This window comes from Pongo abelii, chromosome 12 (genome assembly GCF_028885655.2).
Source record: "Pongo abelii isolate AG06213 chromosome 12, NHGRI_mPonAbe1-v2.0_pri, whole genome shotgun sequence".
Classification (NCBI taxonomy): Eukaryota; Metazoa; Chordata; class Mammalia; order Primates; family Hominidae; genus Pongo; species Pongo abelii.
The window spans coordinates 31,708,274-31,728,929 of NC_071997.2; the positions used below are offsets into that span (position 1 = coordinate 31,708,274).

At 43.8% G+C, this 20,656-nt stretch overlaps 1 protein-coding gene and 1 long non-coding RNA gene across 51 annotated transcripts in view; both read left to right on the forward strand.

Moving 5' to 3' along the window:
- Positions 1 to 2,082: 2,082 nt before the first annotated feature.
- MAP4K4 (mitogen-activated protein kinase kinase kinase kinase 4) overlaps positions 2,083 to 20,656 on the forward strand; it is a 190,912-nt gene continuing 172,338 nt past the window's right edge. For 48 of the 50 annotated variants that reach the window (XM_054547354.2, XM_054547357.2, XM_054547365.2 and 45 more), the window contains exons 1-2: positions 2,083 to 2,215; positions 2,543 to 2,608. In XM_054547354.2, the coding sequence (XP_054403329.1) occupies positions 2,159 to 2,215; positions 2,543 to 2,608 (123 nt within the window). In that variant the 5' untranslated portion in view covers positions 2,083 to 2,158. Of the gene's footprint in view, positions 2,216 to 2,497; positions 2,609 to 20,656 lie in introns of those variants that run through there. The other 2 variants (XM_054547362.2, XM_054547398.2) reach the window with 1 other exon arrangement.
- On the forward strand, positions 8,656 to 20,638 carry LOC134759687 (uncharacterized). The gene is made up of 2 exons (XR_010136249.1): positions 8,656 to 16,340; positions 17,895 to 20,638. It is a non-coding gene; the product is annotated as an uncharacterized LOC134759687 (long non-coding RNA).

Here is a 20,656-nt window from a genome sequence, read left to right on the forward strand (position 1 = left end):
AATGTTATCAATAGTAAGATAGCCTGAAAGTTCAGATGTGTTTCTGTCTAGTTCTCTGAGTAAATTATTTTATTTACACTCATAGATAATGCCATTGCTGCTGACAAAAACCAAAATTATCTAGAAGCACCAATACATTCATAGGAATACTTGGTTACTATAATTTTCCTTATAAATGGATACCAGGAGCCCCTCAATATATTTTACCCTTACCAGGGATTCTCTCATAGTCAAAAATTTCAGAAACCAAACTGTTGGGAAGCAGGAGAGTGCTATACATATTCTGGGTAGAGCTAACTTGGCTGAATCAGAGATCTGGATTTTGGGAACAGGCTAACCTGGTGAAAATCCCTGCTCCACTTCCAGGCTGTGCTTTTAAGGAATTTGGACATACTCCTTATCTTTCAGTACTTTGCTTTCCTTACCTAAAAGGAGGATAACATTCCTTCAAGGCTGTAAATAGACTGCTGTGTGTAAAGCACTCCGCACAACGCGTTTGTGTGGGGGAGACACAGTATGTGCATAAGAATTGGTAGATGATGATGGTGATGTTTATGAAAATCCAATCATGAATAGCCGGAGGCCACTGTTGTCAACCAGTGATCCCTGTAACAGCGACCTTAGCTACACTGAGAACTTACACATGCACATTCTCAGGCCCATTGCAGACCTCCTGAAACGAGAACTCAGGAGGCAGGGCCAGGCAATTGGCACTTTGCCTGAAGCACTTACGTTTTGAGAACACCTGTGAGGTAACAGGGAACCACTGAAAAGTTTTTGGACGGTGGAGGAATGCGATATAAATGACTGTTGATTCACTGGCATTAAAGTGCCTAACTACCGACTGGCTTCCGAGGTTGCCGGAAGAAACCTGTTGGTTGATCCTTAGTGATCTCCAGGTTACAAAACGCGGGTTGGTACTAAGGGCCCCAAACACAGTGCTCACCTACCGAGCGCAGCCAGGAGCGCAGCGCCAGACAATTACAGGAGCTGTTTTGGATATGGCCGGGCAGCCCAGCGATGCTCAGCTAATCCCACAACTACAACCACAACCGTACCACACATTTAGCCTGCAAAAGCAGAGAAAGGAAAAGAAAACCGTGCAGGGAAGCCGGAAACGAAGGACTTAAGGGTCTCCTCTCTAGCGGGTGGGAGAGTGGGGGATGGGGCGAATGGGGCGAGGAGGGGGCGAGGATCGAGGGAGGCCCCTCCTCCGCTCGGCAACACCCGGTTCGGGTCCCTCTAGAGCCGGGGCGCGGCCGGCGGGACACACCCTTGCCCTGGGAAACGCGAGGGTCCACGGCCTCTTAGTGTCGGTCCATCTCAGTTTCATGTCATTTGTTGTTAGCGCGAGGTAGGGGCGTTTCCCCACCCCAGCTCCTCCCCGGGGAAATCCCAGCCCGTTTCCTCCCCGCTCCTGCTGTTTTCGGGAGCGCCGTGCGGGGTCGAGCGCCGAGGCCGCACCCTGGGCGCCGGGCGTCGTGTCGGGGCCGCTGCCCGCGCTGCCCGCCGGCGCGGCCATTGTTCGGGCCCCACCCCTGATGAATATTCACGCCGCGCGGGCGCCTCGGCCCGCGCCCTCCCCGCCAGGGCTCGGGGTGTGAGTGCGTTTCCGCCCGTTTTTCCTGCCTGAGGAGGAAAGGGGGAGCTGTTTTCTCTCTCCTCAGAATATATTTTTGGTGTCCCGTTTCTCCTCCTCCAGCGCCGCCGCCGCCCCCTCCCTCCCCACCTCGCTCCCCGCCTCCGCCTCCGCCTCCCGGGTTATCTTTGTCTCGCTGCCTCGCGCTCACTCGCTCAACTCTCGGCGCCGCCGCGGCCCCACGCTCCGGGCCCGTCCTCGAGGCGCGCGGCGCGGGGCGCGGGCGCCGGGGCCTGAGGCGGCGGGCGACGCCCGGGGGCCTGACGGCCGGCCCCGCGCCATGGTGTGAGCGCCGCCGCCGCCCGCACACGCTCCGTCCGCCCTCCGCGCGGCCCGGCCGGCCGAGAGCCCCGAGAGCGCAGCCGAGCCCGCCGCCGCCGCCCCCGGCCCCGCGAGGAGAGTACCGGGCCGGCCCGGCTGCAGCGCGAGGAGCGCGGTCGGCGGCCTGGTCTGCGGCTGAGATACACAGAGCGACAGAGACATTTATTGTTATTTGTTTTTTGGTGGCAAAAAGGGAAAATGGCGAACGACTCCCCTGCAAAAAGTCTGGTGGACATCGATCTCTCCTCCCTGCGGGTGAGTGGGCCCGCGAGCGGGCGCGCGGGGAGCGGGCAGCCGGCAGCCGGGGCCGCGCCCTGGTCGGGCGGGCGCTCGGGCGCCGCCGTGGGCAGAGCCGCGGGCGCGGCGGCCCCTTTGTCTGCCTGTGCGGGCTGGTGCGGGGCGGGCGCTACCCTCCACCGCCCCCACGCCCCGAGCCCGCCGCGCGACCCCCGGGCGCTGGGGGACCGCGCGGGGCGAAGCCCACCTCTTTTGTCACCGCCCTTTCTCTCCAACTGCCCTGCCTGATTTATTCATTTTTTTGGCTTTTTTAAAATGATAACCCCTCCCCTCCTTCCTCTCCAGGATCCTGCTGGGATTTTTGAGCTGGTGGAAGTGGTTGGAAATGGCACCTATGGACAAGTCTATAAGGTCGGTGTGGGCGCCTTCTTTGTTTCCCGTGGCATGTGAAAACTTCTTGTTGGGGGACGAGGAGAGGGTGATAAACATGCTGCTGACTGGAGGCCACGCCGCTTGGCCAAAGTTGGGAGAGGGGTTTCGCCTTGCAGTCCCTCTGTTTTCGCACACTGAGTTTATATTCAGACTGGCCTTAAAAGACCTCATTTCCTGGCTTTGAGATAAGGAAATAAGCTACACTCTTAGGCATGCACTTTACTTCAATAAAATGGAAAAGCATTTTTAAAAAATAAGACAACCTGAATTTTTTCTTTTTTTCCCCAAATCTGGCCTTCTGAGTTTGTGTGTAAATTAAAATACAGTGGAGGCGGGCCTTGCCTCTGACGATCCTAAACCACTGCTTTGGCCATCGTGAAAATTGTCATCATGTTTCAGCCTCCACTCAGTGCTTGCCAGTTGCTCAAGGTGGGGAGTTTGGCGTTACCTGGGAATACTTTATAACTGGGTGTCATCCTTTCTATTGATGGATACGTATTTTGGGGAAGCAGGGAGGAGTGTGTGTTTGGGCAACAGCAGCAGGAAGAATTACAGTGTGGGGATTATAAAATCTGAATTCCAGGAATAACCTGTTTGACAGCTGTGTAATTGAAACAGAAATGACGGAGAGCGAAGAGAATATAGAGGATGCCCTGGTTTCACACCCACCCAGGTCTTTCTCTTTTTAAAAAATTTTAACACCCACCCTCCACCCCAGCGATAAATGAAACTAGCAAATCTGGAGACTGAGTCTGCGCTGAGTAGCTGACACCTGATGTGACTAACAGTGTTCATTTTATACATTGTACAGTCTAGAGATTATGAAAGATATGTAGGGAATGGAGGCGCAGGCCTTGAAAATTCAGAACGGAATGTTAAATTCTTCCTGTCTTGATTTGTTTCTCATTACTGAACGTTTTCCAAAAGTTTAATCTGCACTAGGGGTGTGTTCTATTACAGTCGGTACAAGGTTAGGGAAGCAGGGCTCTGTGGTTCACCGTGAAGAATTGTCATTGTCTCATTAAAAATGGGTGGAGTTGGGGGGGTTGGAAGCCGACTGTAGACCTTTTCTTAAGCTAGATTAAGTGTGGATCTTATTGTGTCTTTTCTGCGTTGTGAGTAGAGTTTATCTATCACTTGAACGCCTCTCCTTAGCCTAGACTTCTAGCCTGGGTAGTATACTGTACTGGACTGTGGTCCGAACTTGGGTCAGTATTCTTAGGTGATCTCAAGTGTATTAGCTTGTGTTTCGTTGGTTAACTGTTGGGGCCGGGGCCAGATTTTTGAATTTGAAAGAGAGCACCGTTAACTCAGCTTGCCCGGCTCAACTGAATTTGGAAGGCTTTGGAAAATTTTGGAAAAGATTGTGTTGCAGCTCACTGAGTGGTTGGTAACTGGCTAAAAGACATTCTCCCCGGTCTGTTGTTTGTTTAAGCACCAGTCATTTTTTTTCTAACCCAGTTTTTTCTCGCCAAATCTAAGTGGTGATTGTAGTCTTCCAGGTGAATTAGCCAGAGCTTGTTTTTGACCTGGCTACACAGTAGTTGGATTGTTTGTGTCTTATTTGGTCAGTATGGATGTTAAGGGTAGAGAAGTAAGCTAGAAGGCGATATAGTCTTTAAACCTTAAGAGAAGGGAAAGAATGAAACCCCAGTTTGTCTTTATTGGTTTTAAGAGGTGGGAGCTGTTTATGGTAAGAGTTTAGTCAGGTTCATTGTTATTTCCCCTCATTGCCATTTTGGTTCCATTCCCCCCAACCTTCCCGAGCTTTTGAACTAGGTTTGCTGAGCGCTACGTTTGGCAGGTATTTGGGATACTGGCATGACACCGCTCTCTGACTACAAAGTCGGTACAAGTTGAGAATTTCTCTAATTATGCAAACCTAGGGAATTAAATCTGTGCAAAAGTTGCCTACAGTCCAGAACAAAATAGTGCCTGAGATTTTGCTCATAAGCAGTTACATTTTTATATTATTATGCAAAATTTCAAACATAAAGACTAGAGAGCTCAGTTTATCAGCAGATGACTAATCTTGTCTCATCTGTATTCTTCTTCTCCTCCTTTATTTTAATGTAAACCCCAAATGCCATTTCATCTGTAAATACTTTAGAATGTTTCTTTTTTACACAATCACATTGTTGTTATCACGCTTAGAAAAATGTCATATATTCACTGTTAACGTTTTCCTGATTGTCTCATACATCAGTAAAATGTTTTTTTTTACTATAACAAGAAGTTCTTTAATGTTTACAAGCAGGTACCGGGAACTTCAATCTTAGAGGTGGTGAAAATAGCAGAACATCTCTTTTTTCCTCTTTTTGACTATTTAATTTCTAGAACCATTTACAATTATGCGTAGGAGTTAATTTAGGATTTTTGTTGGTATGATTTGCTTGTGGTAGATTTGGGATTACATTATTAACACTTTAGAGTTTGTTTATTGCTGGTAAACATCCATTAGGATGAATAGCATTAAAGTTCAAAAAATATTTGTTGCTGAATTGTTATTTATAAAAAGGTCTTTATTTTTAAACATAATTTCAGGTAAAAACTGTAAGCTGAACAACTTGTCCTAATTTATTTTAGTGTCATATTTTCTATTTTTCATTAGCGCAGAGGTTGCTTATTTTGAGGCAACTATATTTACATGAAGTGAGTGAGTTGAAAAGAGAGAGTTTTCCGAGATTTGATATGTTGTATGAAATAGCTTCTTTTGGGGCGAACGACTCCCCTGCAAAACTGTGCTAATGGTAGACCCCTCATTTATGGAAGAAAGGGAGGGGGAGAGGTGTTTGTGTGTGGCAGTAGGGCTAAGAGTGACGTTTGGGAGTGGTAGAAAGGTTAGGGAGTAGTGGGAATTTCAAGGAGATGTTATTTGGACTTGAGGAGAGACATCTTCTTTAAGCATTGAGGAGCTACTGAACGGTTTTGTTGGAATTGGGGATCCCTGAGAGTAGGGGACTTGATCCAGTTTTTTCGGGGTAACTTCTAATTTTCTGTGTCTCTGACAACAGTGGTATATGGTCTGGTATAGTTGAACAGTATGTAACTTCATCTTAAAAGAAGGAGGTGAAAAACAGGGTATATTCTGTTTAGAGAAATTTATTTTCACTCTTAGGTTTTTGAGAGATGGATACTCATAAACTTAAAATTGTAAATTTCTCTTCACAAGGTTACATTCAGAGTACCATATATTTATAAAAGAAGTGTCTGGTATGATCAATGAGAAGAATAATAGTGTGAAAAATTAAAACCAGAAATAAATCAAGTTTGTTTCCATGTTATTTTGGATTTTATTGTTATTTTATTTTGAGACGGAGGTTTGCTCTGTTGCCCAGGCTGGAGTGCAGTGGCACCATATCCACTCACTGTAACCTCCGTCTCTCGGGTTCAAGTGATTCTCCTGCCTCAGCCTCCTGAGTAGCTAGGATTACAGGTGCATGCCATCATGCCCAGCTAATTTTTGTATATAGAGATGGGGTTTCACCATGTTGGCTAGGCTGGTCTTGAACTCCTGGCCTCAAGTGATGTGCGCGCCTTGGCCTCCCAAAATGCTGGGATTGTATACAGGCATGAGCCACTGCACCCGGCCTTATTGTTATTTTAAATATTTATTTGACCATTTTTGTGTTCTTTTTGGGGTAACTACTGTTATTTTGCATTTTGTGAGCATGTGATGGCTGGTGTTCCAAATGTCTTGAATAAAAGATTGTCAGCCAGGCGCGGTGGCTTACGCTTGTAAATCCCAGCACTTTGAGAGGCGCAGGTGGGCGGATCACCTGAGGTCAGGAGTTCGAGACCAGCCTGGCCAACATGGTGAAACCCCGTCTCTACTAAAAATACCGAAAAATTAGCCGGGTGTAGTGGCGGGTGCCTGTAATCGCAGCTACTCAGGAGGCTGAGACAGGAGAATCACTTGAACCTGGGAAGTGGAAATTGCAGTGAGCCGAGATTGTGCCGTTGCACTCCAGCCTGGGCAACAAGAGTGAAACTCTGTCTCAAAAAAAAAAAAGAAAAAAAAAAGGAAGATTGCCAGCCTGAGGACAATTCTGAGTCTTGGAAGGACTGACAGAGGGGAAATCCAGTAACAGTAATGTGGAAGTCAGGGAGTTTAGAATCCAGCAGGTAAAATGTCTGAAATCAAGGTTCACTCAAAGGAGGGACCATAGATTTTATGGAAGACTGACGCATTCTGATCTTGTCATTGGAGGAAGGGTACAATGTGGACCTTGGAGATTGAGGACAACGGTACCCTAGGCCCAAAGACCTTGATGGTAAGGGGAGCTAACGCTAAGAGTTTGCTCATTTGACGCTCATTTGACACTGTGCTAATGGTAGACCCCTCATTTATTGAAGAAAGGGAGGGGAGAGGTGTTTGTGTGTGGCAGTAGGGCTAAGAGTGACCTTTGGGAATGGTAGAAAGGTTAGGGAGTGGTGGGAATTTCAAGGAGGTATTATTTGGACTTGAGGAGAGACATCTTCTTTAAGCATTGAGGAGTCACTGAAAGATTTTGTTGGAATTGGGGATCCCTTAGAGTAGGGGACTTGATCCAGATGTGTGTTGGGAAGGAGCTGGTAAGATGGTTGGCCTTGGGCAAGTGGTCCAGTGACTGGAGGTGAAGGCCGAGGCAGGATAGTGGCAGTGGTGGTAGAGAGGAGGAGAGGTTGGGGTGGATACTTGGGCATTACTCTTTGCTAGGTTTAACTTGTTGAATTCACTCGTTCTCTGCAGGCTTTGGCATGTCCCTTTAAGTGGGTACACGGTTTGCTCGCAGTATTAGGAGGAGCTTTGGGATTCCCAGCACTTTGGGAGGCCGAGATGGGCGGATCACCTGAGGTCAGGAGTTGGAGACCAGCCTAGCCAACATGGCAAAACCCCATCTCTACTAAAAAAATAAAAAAATTAGCCGGGCATGGTGGCATATGCCTGTAATCCCAGCTACTTGGGAGGCTGAGGCGGGAGAATCGCTTGAACCTAGGAGGCAGAGGTTGCAGAGAACTGAGATCATGGCACTGCACTCCAGCCTGGGCAACAGAATGAGACTCTGTCTCAAAAAAAAAAAAAAAAAAAAAAAAAAAAAAAGGCAGGGGCGGGGTGGTTAAAGTGCTAAAATTGCTTTCGATTGCTCAGTGGTAAAGTGCCATATGGATTGTCTGGCTTTTAAAAATCATTAGGGGCCGGGCGCAGTGGCTCACACCTGTAATCCCAGCATTTTGGGAGGCTGAGGCGGGTCGATCACAAAGTCAGGAGTTCAAGACCAGCCTGTCAACATGGTGAAACCCCATCTCTACTAAAAATACAAAAATTAGCCAGGTGTGGTGGCGCGTACCTCTAGTCACAGCTACCCGGGAGGCTGAGGCCGAAGAATTGCTTGAACTTCCCCAGGAGGTGGAGGTTGAAGTGAGCCGAGATGGCACCACTGCACTCTAGCCTGGGCGACAGAGCCAGACTCCTCCAAAAAGAAAAAATAAAAAAATTTGCATTTTGGAGCAAGTACTTAAACTTTTGTGAGGGATTCTCTAAGTGTTACCTTTTAAGTATAGTATCTCTTGTTCTTAATTGGAGGTAAAGACATCCACTGGGGCAAAATGAATTTTGTAGAACTAGATGTTTTCATTAGGAGGAGATTGTGTCAGCTGATCTGCCACTGGGAGGCATGTTCAGGCTTGTTCTGAGACATAGATTTCCTTCATGCTGGAAGATTCTGGACTTGGGCAAGGTGGGAGGAAGCCAGCCCTGTTGAGCAAGCCCTGCTCTCTTAAAGAGTTTCAACCCTTACTTTCAAAAACTGTTTTACTAACTGAAACATCAAAAGCTCTACAGAAAAGCCAACTACCAAACAAAACCCTGCTGATGATGGGTTTTTAACTCCTTACAGCTTGAAACTTTGTGACAAATATACATTCATTTGCCTAGCTGCAAACTCAATTCGTATTTTGCCTTTTTTCTTAACCAATATTTTATGTGTGTGTATATATATGTGTATATATATATATATATATATATATATATATATATATTTTTTTTTTTTTTTTTGAGACGGTGTCTCGCTCTGTTGCCCAGGCTGGAGTGCAGTGGTGCGATCTCAGCTCACTGCAAGCTCCGCCTCCCAGGTTCAAGCGACTCTCCTGAGTAGCTGGGACTACAGGTGCACGCCACCACGTCTGGCTAATTTTTGTATTTTTAGTAGAGATGGGGTTTCACCATATTGGCCAGGCTGGTCTCGAGCTTGAGTCAGGGTAAAGTTTTTAGACATACAGGGAAAGATGACTAGGAAGAAAATGGAGAAGGCCAAGGTAATCTTATATTTATTACCAGTGACCATTGTGGCAGCAATGGTTGTTAGGTTTTATAATGTTATGTCACTGCTCACCAAACAGAATTTGTTCTTTTGTTATGGAGCAGGTTCAGTAATAAGAGTTGGTGAGTATTATTCAGAAAAGCTGCCTCTTGGGTTGAGTAATTAATAAAGTGATTCATTAGGACGTAGTTTTTTTCTGTAAGAATCTCTAAGGAATGATCACAATGATAAGTTTTAGGACATCCCGTTTTAAAAACTGGACTCTTACAAACTTTGATATCTAGATAGCATTAGGTATAACTAAATTGGGGAGACAAAAGTGAAAAACGATTAACCATATAAGGGTGGTTTCATGCAGGTACTGTGGATGTGTGCTGGGCCCTGTTCTGAGAGTTAGATACACAGTGGTAAATGAAGCAGATGATATATCTACCCTTATGGAACTCAAGAAAAACAGGGGGATGGACACAAAATGCCAGATGTGGGATGTCAGTCATACATTCTGTGTTGTCTGCATCTCCCTGGGTCCCCTGCCCAGCACACTTGTGTTCAGACACAATGAATGCACCGACACGTGGAAACAGCACATACTGCAATGTGTTCATTTTAAATGGCTCAACCTCATCAGCAGGGCTTCTCTGTGCTTTAAATTACAGTAAAAACAAATGAAAAGTGAAATGAAAAGGTAGACATATAGAATATCAGTCTACTTTTTTTACTCGTAGAATCAAAAGACATTTTTCCCCTGTCAAATTTTGCTGTAAAAGTTTTCGTTTTTGTTTTCTTTTTAAAAAAGTATAAGAAACTCAGGTGATATAAAAGGTTTTATATACTTCTCATTTCAGAAATGACCTTGCTGTGGTCAGCAGACCACACTTTCAGGAACACTGAACTGGCAGGATTGAATTTGTAGCAGGGCTCTTAGTAAACTCTGGGTGGTTGGTGTGTTAGTGAGCTGGAGAATTGAGGACTGTCGTTTGTGCCTAGTAGTTGGTTCTCCCACCCTTTGAACATTGGGGAGCTAGAGCAGGTGCTGCTTACAGCTTTATGCTTTAGTGCCAAAACGTCTTTGACCCCTGTGCTTTGGAACTGCCTCAGATATGGCTAAATATGAACAAGTTATCCTATTAAATTTAAATAAATGAAAGAAAAACCCCACTTTTACATTATAACTTTAAAAAATCCTTCATATGATAAATAGGGCCTTAACTTACCAGTTATGAATCGATAGTTATAATCAAATGATACTAAAGTGCTCATACCAAAAGTCGGAGTCATCCTGTTCTCCACAAGCATCTGTTTTCAGTGCTTTTAGCTGCTACATCTGAAATTTATTGCTATATTTCTAAATTATGTACTTATGTGGCTATTTCTTCATTTATCAGTTTTATACATTTATTGACTTTCTCTAGCAGTAGTTGTAGTTATTGAACTAGTTAGTTCAATAGTAGTTGAATATTTAACTCCTATACTTGCTGCCTCCCTTAAGTGGGCATACTGTAATTTTGGGTTAAAGTGATAGTTGTTTCTTTTATCATGACTATGTAAATACCATTTATATGTGAGCTAAACAGTCTCATATGATTACATTTCCTTTTTTAAACAACACCCCTGCCCCCACATCGCTTTTAGTTTTTCATTTGCTTAGTTTTCTTTGTACCTATCATCATCTTCCTCCTCAGATACCCTAAAAGGATTAACAAATGCCTAGCAAAGTTTAGTCTTTATCACATTTTCCAAATGCTTAATTTAACACCACATGTCAGATAATTTATTGTTGCAGATAACCTGTTGATTTCAATTTTTTCTCCCTGGAGTTTCCTCATAGCTGTGCAGGTATGGTTGCCCCTGGACCTGGCATGTAGCTATTGTCCTGGAATGTCTGTTTCCTGGATACTGCAGTTTTCCTTTTTGGTTTACTGTATTATTTTCCTGAAGCACATCCTCTAGTAGTTTTAAAAGAAAGGGTGTATGCGTATTAAGGTTTTAAGTCCTTGTATGGCTGAAGATCCCTTTTTCTTATTACTGCCTCATCTCCGCTTGTCTGGAACATAACTGCTTTCGATTTCTTTAGGGACTAAATCTCTGGTTTCCTGTGGGTATGGAGTGATGTGAGGCAGTTACCAGACTGTGTAAGGCAGAGAAAGGGGACCTGGGGCTTTCAACCACTAAATATGCAAACTTTGATCAGTTCTGATTTTGGCCTTGCACCTCACTTGGTATTGGTTTATTCCAAATGATGACCTTCTCAGGGTTTTGTAGGTCCAACTGTCTCACTTCTTTTTGGTATCCTTAGTAGGCACTTAGGTTGTAATTTTTACCTCTTAGTTACTACTCCATCCACTTTTTATTTTATCTTTTTTTTTTTTTGAGACAGAGTCTCACTGTTGCCTAGGCTGGAGTACAGTGGCGCCATCTCAGCTTACTGCAGCCTCCGTCTTGTGGGTTCAAGCGATTCTCCTGCCTCAGCCTCCCAAGTAGCTGGGACTGCAGGTGCAGACCACCATGCTTGGCTAATATTTGTACGTTTAGTAGAAATGGGGTTTGACTGTGTTGGCCAGGCTGTTATCGAACTCCTGACCTCAGGTGATCCCCCTGCCTGGGCCTCTCAAAGTGCTGGGATTACAGGCATGAGCCACTGCCCCTGGTCTGCCTGTCTGTGTCTCTTGAGACAGAGTTTTGCTCTGTCCCCCAGGCTGCAGTACAGTAGTGTGATCACAGCTCACTGCAGCCTCGACCTCCTAGGCTCAAGCAAACTTCCCACATCAGCCTCTTGAATAGCTGGGACTACAGGTGTGCACCACCATATCCAGCTAAGTGTTTTTTTTTTTGAGACGGAGTCTCGCTCTGTCGTCCAGGCTGGAGTGCAGTGGTGTAATCTCGGCTCACTGCAAGCTCTGCCTCCCAGGTTCATGCCATTCTCCTGCCTCAGCCTCCCGGGTACCTGGGACTATAGGCGTCCGCCGCCACGCCTGGCTAATTTTTTTATTTTTTGGTATTTTTAGTAGAGATGGGGTTTCACCGTGTTAGCCAGGATAGTCTCTTATCTCCTGACCTCGTGATCCGCCCGCCTCGGCCTCTCTAAGTGGTGGGATTACAGGCGTGAGCCACCACGCCCAGCCCATGTCCAGCTAATTTTTAAAATTTTTAGTAGAGATGGTATTTGACCATCTTGCCAAGGTTACTGGACTAAAGTGGTCGGCCTACCTCGGCCTCTCACCATCCACTTTTTAGCTGTCAAAACCTGATAGAAATGATCTCTACTACCTCTCTTCCCCTTTATATCTTTATTCTTTTGTTTACTTTAAAATCATTTTTATGGGAATTAATTCTTAATAACTCATGTGATCAGTCCACCATGTTTAACCAACAGTTGTGTCTTTGATTTTGGACTTAGGGTTTTGCTCAGGTGTTTGTTTCTTTTCATCCAGAACAATAACAATACCAACAGAACAATAACAATACCAACCAAACAATAACAATAACAACAAATAAAAAATGAAAACAAGGGTAAGCAGTGCGTAACCTCTGTGACCTTACTGCGTGACCTCTGTCAGAGATACTTAATTTGGGAGGTGCAAGCCGAGGGAGATGAGGATGAGGAATAAGGAAAGTGAGGCAGGATGCCAAGGAGTGCCATGATAGGTATTAATTACCATGTTGGCTGCTGCTTTGAACAAACCTTTGAGAGATAGAGGAGTTTGTTCAGCAGTATTTTTTTTTAAAGCAGTTTTATTGAGGTATATTTTCTGTATTATGAAATTAACCCAATTCAAGCTTACATTTCAGTGATATTTAGTAAATTTACTGAGTGGCACAACCATCACCACAGATCAATATTGGAACACTTTGATCATGCCAATAAGATTCCTCGTAGTGATTTACAGTTAATCCCCATTCCAACCCAGAGCCCCAGGCAACTGCTAATCTGTCAGTATTAATTTGCCTTTTTTGAACATTTCATTTAAATGGAATCCTACAATGTGTGGTCACCTGTGTTTAATGTTTTTGAGGTTCGACCATGTAGCAGTGTGGTTCTTTGTTCCTTTTTATTGCTGAATTTTAGGCTATGGTTGTACCACATTTTTTACCTGTTAACCAATTGATAGGCATGATGTTGATGGAACTGCACCTTAAGTCATCCACAGAAGGGAGAAAGGAGGGGGAATTTATCTGTTTGGGTCTTCTTGTTTCTCTTTAGTGTAACCAAATGCTTGGTTCTGATGACCCTGAGTGACTGTCTGGATGAGGGAAAAGCAGTTGGAAGTTTTGCATCCCTGAATCCTTTATCTTCCGCACTCTTATTATTAGTCATTACTGTGAGTTTATTTATTTATTTTTTGAGATGGAGCCTCACTCTGTCGCCCAGGCTGGAGTGCAGTGGCACAATCTCGGCTCACTGCAGCCTCCACCTCCTGAATTCAAGTGATTCTCCTGCTTCAGCCTCCCAAGTAGCTGAGATTACAAGTGTGAGCTACCACGCCCAGCTAATTTTTGCATTTTTAGTAGAGATGGGGTTTCGCCCTGTTGGCAAGGCTAGTCTCGAACTCCTCACCTCAGGTGATCTGCCCGCCTCGGCCTCCCAAAGTGCTGGGATTACAGGCGTGAGCCACTGCGCCTGGCCTTAAGTCATTTTTAAAAACATGAATACAGTTCCTTTCTTATCACTATGAAGACAAACTATTCACTAACAGCGAGGTCACTGGTACTAGGAACTAGGCCGAACTGGTTTTTCCTTCTATTTTTGGGGGGAATTCCCTTGTATATTTACCATGTGATGCTAGACTGCAGTTTTCCTTTATCTCAAGCAGAAGCTATTGTCTTGCCTGGATTTTAAAAAAACAAAGCAAAATATGTTATCTTTGGTCAGAAGGATGTATTCCAAGTTAAATAAATGATTTGCTATGTGTTTTGGGGGAAATAAGTTTGCTCATTTGTTTCAAGTGTATTTTTCAGAGTATTTTTCTTTTATTTTATTCTTAAGTTTTTTTTGTGATACCTTCTGTTAGGGCCTTACTGCATTCAGATTACATAAAATTAAGTTAAGTAATAGTTTACTTTTTGAAAATTCTTATATTGGAGAGCTTTCATTCTTACTTGCCGTGACAGTGACAGAATACTGTTGACTACCAGAGCCCTTCCCCCACTGAGTTTTTCTGAGACTCTTTATGTAATTGGTGTGTAGTTTTATGACTTCAATTTTGAGAGGTATGTCAAAGACTGAATATTATCTGAGTTAGGGCTGTGCATCAAGGTACTTAATAATTTGTTGGAGATCCTGGGTTAGACACTGAATATTGCCTGCGGTTGAGTGTGTACATTTAAGTGACACAATTCGTTGGGTGTATTGATTCACCTGCTAGGGCATGACTCAAATTCTAGGGCCATTCCAGTTTGAACTTGGCATATTAGAGCATCTTAGTTCTCTATATGTACACGTTTTCTCATTTATTCTTGTTCCCTTCCTTGATTCCCAGAAAAATCTGACAGGTGTTCAGCTCTTTACTCTTCAGTGATTTCAAGGCTTGGTTTCTGTTTCTTGTTTCACTGTCTACAGATATTTTGAGCCTACTCTGCTAGTCAAGATTTCCTTTATTTATTTAACTAGTACTTAATGTGTTTATAATATGTGCCAGGCACCATGCAAGGCTTGCTCACTGGTGACAATGGACAAGAAAGGCAGTCAGCTCATGCCCTTGTGTAGCGTATAGCCTAATATGTAAGGCAGAAAATGAACACACAGTTAAAGAGGATGATATTGCAGATGGGGAACAGCAGAAGCCTATGGGAGTGTGTGACACGATAGCTAAGTTAGAGCTGATAAAACAGATACGGTGGTATGCACAGTGAAGCTTTATGATTTCAATTCAGATGCTCTAGATGAGGCATAGATGTATGTGGAGCAGTGAACAGTCTGCTAGGAGTTAAAACAACCCACTGAGCTGATGATTCATCATCTTGGTTAATACTACTTTGAATAAAGATAGGAGGGGTGTGTTCCATTGATTATGATAATTGACTGTCTCCATTCAGTTTGCCTTGAGCCAGCTGTCTCTCAGGAAGCCTTGCTTCCTACATCTGCACTGTTTGGTGCGCCTTGCTTTTGAATCTCCTGTATCAGTTAGAAGTTAGCATCCTGAACATTCTCATATGGGTGAAGGAGGGGCCTTCATCGGGCCTCAGATTGTCTTATGAGCAATATCTGGAATAATATTCGGTAAACAGCTGGCCTGAAGTAGGCCACATTCTGCCCTACATTACACATGGGGAGACTGCTTTGTTCAGCTGCTGATCCCCATGATGTTAGGGCTGAAAGGGACCTCTGTAAAATGGGAACAATGGTGTACAGGTTTGTGATATTCACATAGTTTTTAATAAGTTTCTGTAGTTCCGGTTATATAACAAAATAATTAAAAGGTAAAGTTTTTTTGCTTTTTTTTTTGAAGACAGAGCTACAACCTCTGCCTCCAGGGTTCAAGCAATTCTCCTGCCTCAGCCTCTCATGTAGCTGGAATTAACAGGCATGCAGCACCACGCCTGGCTGATTTTTGTATTTTTAGTAGAGATGGGTTTTCACCATGTTGCTGAGGCTGGTCTCCAAATCCTGACCTCAAGTGATCTACCTGCCTCGGCCTCCCAAAGTGCTGGAATTACAGGCGTGAGCCATTGGGCCTGGCCTTGCTCTTTGATAATATGGACAAAAGAGAATTTTATTTTTCTACTCCGATTAGGTAAAATGATGTTGTGGCTTTTTTTTGATGTTGAGTGAGATATTTCTAACCATTCTCTAATCATACTGGAAAATGGGACTTTGTAGTTACTAATGCTGGCTTTCAAAGTGTGAAATTCTTTTTGCATTATTTTGTATAAGCAAGGGCTTTGTCAGTCATCAACTCCAAGATTGTATTAGACATTTCATTAGTTTTCTAGTTAATTAGCTGAAAATATATTCTTATTGTTATATGAAAAAAGCGACTTAAATGTTGAATTTTAAATAGGATGCTTATTTATTTTTTTCTTGTGTTTATACTGTTTATTTTCTTGCTGGCTCTATCAGCTGAGGACTTGATCTCATTGGTAGTCTGTCTTGCCCTTTTTTTTTTTTTTTTGCTTTCTAATGATTCCTTTTGCTGGCTTATTACCTATAACTTCTACTTAGGTTATTTTATAGGTTGCTTTAGATTTGTAGCACATGTTTTTAACTTACCATAGTCTACCTTCAAATGATATTATACCTTACTATGGTATACCTCCATTTCTACCCACTTGGCCTTATGGTTTTTTAGTGTACATTTTACTTTTATTTATTATTTATTAATTTATTTTTATTTTTTGAGACAGTGTCGCTCTGTCGCCCAGACTGGAGTATAGTGGTGCGATCTTGGCTCGCTGCAACCTCTGCCTCCCAGGTTCAAGTGATTCTCCTGCCTCAGCCTCCCGAGTAGCTGGGACTACAGGTGTGGGCCACCACGCCCGGCGAATTTTTTGGATTTTTAGTAGAGACAGGGTTTCACCGTGTTAGCCAGGATGGTCTCAATCTCCTGACCTCGTGATCTGCCCACCTTGGCCTCCCAAAGTGCTGGGATTACAGGCGTGAGCCACTGCGCCCGGCCCTATTTTTTATTTTTTATTTTTTGAGACAGTATCTCCCTCTGTCACCCAGACTGGAGGGCAGTGGCATGATCTTGGCTCACTGCAACCTCCATCTCCCAGGTTCAAGTGATTCTTGTGCCTCAACCTCCTGAGTAGCTGGGATTACGGGTGTGTACCACCATGCCTGGCTAATTTATTATTAGTAGAGATGGATTTTCACCATGTTGGCCAGGCTGGTCTCGAACTCCTGATCTCAGGTGATCCACCCATCTTGGCCTCTCCAAGTGCAGGAATTACAGGTGTGAGCCACTGCGCCAGGCTGAGAAATTTGTTTGTTGAGGAATATCAAAGACCCTGGCCTTGGAACATTGATAGTTCACTTTGAACTTCAAGGGTTGATTAATCAAAAGTTTCTGTTAAACCAAATTTTTTTTTTTTTTTGAGACAGAGTCTTACTCTGTCACCCAAGTTGGAGTGCAGTGGGCGCCATCTTGGCTCACTGCAACCTCCACCTCCCGGGTTCAGGCAGTTCTCGTGCCTCAGCCTCCTGAGTAGCTGGGATTACAGGTGCCTGCCACCACACCTTGGCTAATTTTTGTATTTTTAGTAGAGACAGGGTTTCATCATGTTGGCCAGGCTGATCTCAAACTCCTGACCTCAGGTGATCCACCCGCCTCCTTGGCTGATCTCAAACTCCTGACCTCAGGTGATCCACCCGCCTCCTTGTCCTCCCAAAGTGCAGGGATTACAGGTGTGAACCACTGCGCCCGGCCTTAAACCAAAGTCTTGATTGTGCTTAAAATATTTAAGTAAAAAGCTACTTTGCTATCCCAGTGTTCCAGTTTGACAGTGATCAATTAAAAAATTTTTAATCCCTCTGCTGAGTGTAGTGGCTTATTCCTGTAATCCCAGCACTTTGGGAGGCTTAGGTGGGCAGATCATTTGAGGTCAGGAGTTCAAGACCAGGCTGGCCAAATGGTGAAACTCATCTCTACTAAAAGTACCAAAAAAATGAGCTGGGCATGGTGGCGCATGCCTGTCATCCCAGCTACTTGGGAGGCTGAGGCATGAGAATTGCTTGAACTCAGGAGGCAGAGGTTGCAGTGAGCTGAGATCACGCCACTGCACTCTAGCCTGGGGTGACAGAGTGAGACCTTGTCTTAAAAAAAAAAAAAAAAAAAAATGCTGGGTGCGATGGCTCACACCTGTAATCCCAGAACTTTGGGAGGCCAAGGCGGGCAGATCACGGGGTCAGGAGATCGAGACTATCCTGGCTAACACGGTGAAACCCCATCTCTACTAAGAATACAAAAATTAGATGGGCGTGGTGGGGGTGCCTGTAATCCCAGCTACTCGGGAGGCTGAGGCAGGAGAATTGCTGGAACCTGGCAGATGGAGGTAGCAGTGAGCTGAGGTCTCGCCACTGCACTCCAGCCTGGGCGACAGAGCGAGACTCCATCTCAAAAAAAAAGTTTTCTAATTTCCCATCATCTGATCCTACCAAAAATAACAAATACCTAGGGAGTTTTTCATTTCATTTACAATCTGAAACCTCAGATGGCCTTATGACAAGAGCCAATATTTTAATATCTTTGTCTTAGAACCTCACTCATACAATAGAGACAAACCTCAAATCCAATCCAGAGAGCGTTGCTTCAAGGAACAGTGGTGACTTAAGATAGGTTGGAAGTCTGATGGTGCTACATGAATGCTAAACAATCAAGCCTTTTCAGGTTTAGTTTAATAGTTATTATTCTTATACTTTCAAAACCATTTTCATGTAACTATTTATTAAATGTTAGTAAAAGGGAACTACCCGAACACAGATTTTGTCCAAGCAACCTGTTTAGAATAAATTATAGGGAAGGAAGTTTTCGCTAAAATGCATTTCCTGTACTTGTGAAGAAACTTGTTGAGAAATTAACTTTGAGAAAAGTTATGCCATCTTTATGCAACATATTTATATAGTTAAGAAACATAATTTTCTTATATTTCAAAAGAGGCTATTTGACAAAAACGGCTAGAAAACCCCTCCCTATACAGTGAGAAATAATATTCTAGAATTATGTTATATAACTAATCATGATAATTTTATTTTCTTCAAATAACTATAAGAACCTTATCTTCCCCTTTATCAAAAAACCATGAGAAAACGAGCCTTCCTGAGAAGTTCGACACTGATACCAGCCAACTGTAAATCAAAATGGAAATGAACATTTCTTTCTAAATCGTATGCAGAATTCATTTGAACATTCTGATAGTTTCCATGTAAACTCTGATACGTGAATGTTGGGGCTAGGAGGAGGCTTGAAGATTATCTTGTTCAAACTCTCTGGTAAAAGAATGGATCTAAGATTTGTTCCATAGGCTGCAGTCCACTTCGGAATCACAGAACTCATCAGACACGTACATGGAACTAAGATACCTTCTCCTAGTTAAAAAAACCAGCTTAAGAAATTCTTGCCACCCAACTTTTCTTCTATGAATCTCTCAATAATTTTTCACTATTCAGAGAATGTGGTAAAAATAAGAGGCTTCAAGACCCAGAAGAACAAATGTGTGGGAACTCCATACCTGCATTAGTCTGTTAGGGCTGCCATAACAAAATGTCACAGGCTGGGGGCTTCAGTAATATAAATCATTTTCTCATAGTTCTAAAGGACAGAAGTCCAAGATTGAGGTGTTGGCAGAGTTGGTTTTTCCTGAGGCTCCTTTTTCTCATTTGCAAATGGCCACCTTCTCAGCCTTTCGTTTTGTGCACCCCTCCCTGGTGTCTGTGTCCAGATTTCTTCTTACAAGGACAGCAGTCAGATTGGATTAAGGTTCACTCTAACAGCCTTATTTTAATTCAGTCACTTCTTCAAAAAGCCTTGTTTCTAAGTCTCAATCACTTTCTGAGGTACTGGAGATGAGAGTTTCAACATGTCAGTAATTTTTGGGGGATCACGGTTTCAGCCCATAACAGTACTGTAAAGTTTTTCTTGTACTGAAGACACGGAAAATAACTACTCTAAAGTGCTAATGATTTATTAACTAACACAGGTAGAATATCCCTTATCTGAAATGCTTGGGACCAGAAGTCGTTCAGATTTTTTTGGATTTTGGAATGTTCATATTATATTTAATGGTATAATATCTCTAATCCAAAAGTCTGAAATCCAAAATGCTCCAGTGAACATTTAGTTTGAGAGTCATGTTGATTGTCAAATGGTTTCAAATTCTGGATTAGGGATACTCAACCTGAAAATTTGGAACCTTGTTTTTTTAAACTGAAAAATACATAGGGTCTTCTAATCCAGGGGTCCCCAACTTCCGAGTTTCAGACCAGTACTGGTCCTTGACCTAATAGGAGCCAGTCCCCACAGCAGGAGGCAAGCAGTGGGCAACGGATTGAAGCTTTATCTGTATTTATAGCCGCTCCCCATTGCTCGCATTACTGCCTGAGCTCCACCTCCTGTCAGATCAGTGGTGGCATTAGATTCTCAAAGGAGCATGAACCCCTTTGTGAACTGTGCATATGAAGGATCTAGGTTGTACACTCTTTCTGAGGATCTAATGCTTGATGATCTGTCACTGTCTCCCACCACTGCCACCCCCCGCCCACCTTCGTGGAAAAAGTTTCTTCTGTGAAACTGGTCCCTGTGCCAAAAAGGTTGGGACTGCTGTTCTAATCAGATAAATGGCATATTCATTAGTATATTCATTCAACACAAAAATACTACAGATGGCCAGGCGCGGTGGCTCACGCCTGTAATCCCAGCACTTTGGGAGGTCGAGGTGGGCAGACCACGAGGTCAGGAGATAGAGACCATCCTGGCTAACACGGTGAAACCCCGTCTCTACTAAAAATACAAAAAATTAGCCGGGCGTGGTGGCGGGTGCCTGTAGTCCCAGCTACTCGGGAGGCTGAGGCAGAAGAATGGTGTGAACCTGGGAGGCAGAACTTGCAGGGAGCTGAGATTGTGTCACTGCACTCCAGCCTGGGCGACAGAGCGAGACTCCGTCTCAAAACAAAAACAAAAACAAAAACAAACAAAAAAACCTACAGATGCTATTCTAGATGATGGAGATAAAGAATTGGCAAAAAAAAAAAAAAAGATACAGTTCGTGTTTTCATGGGGTTTAAGAAGGC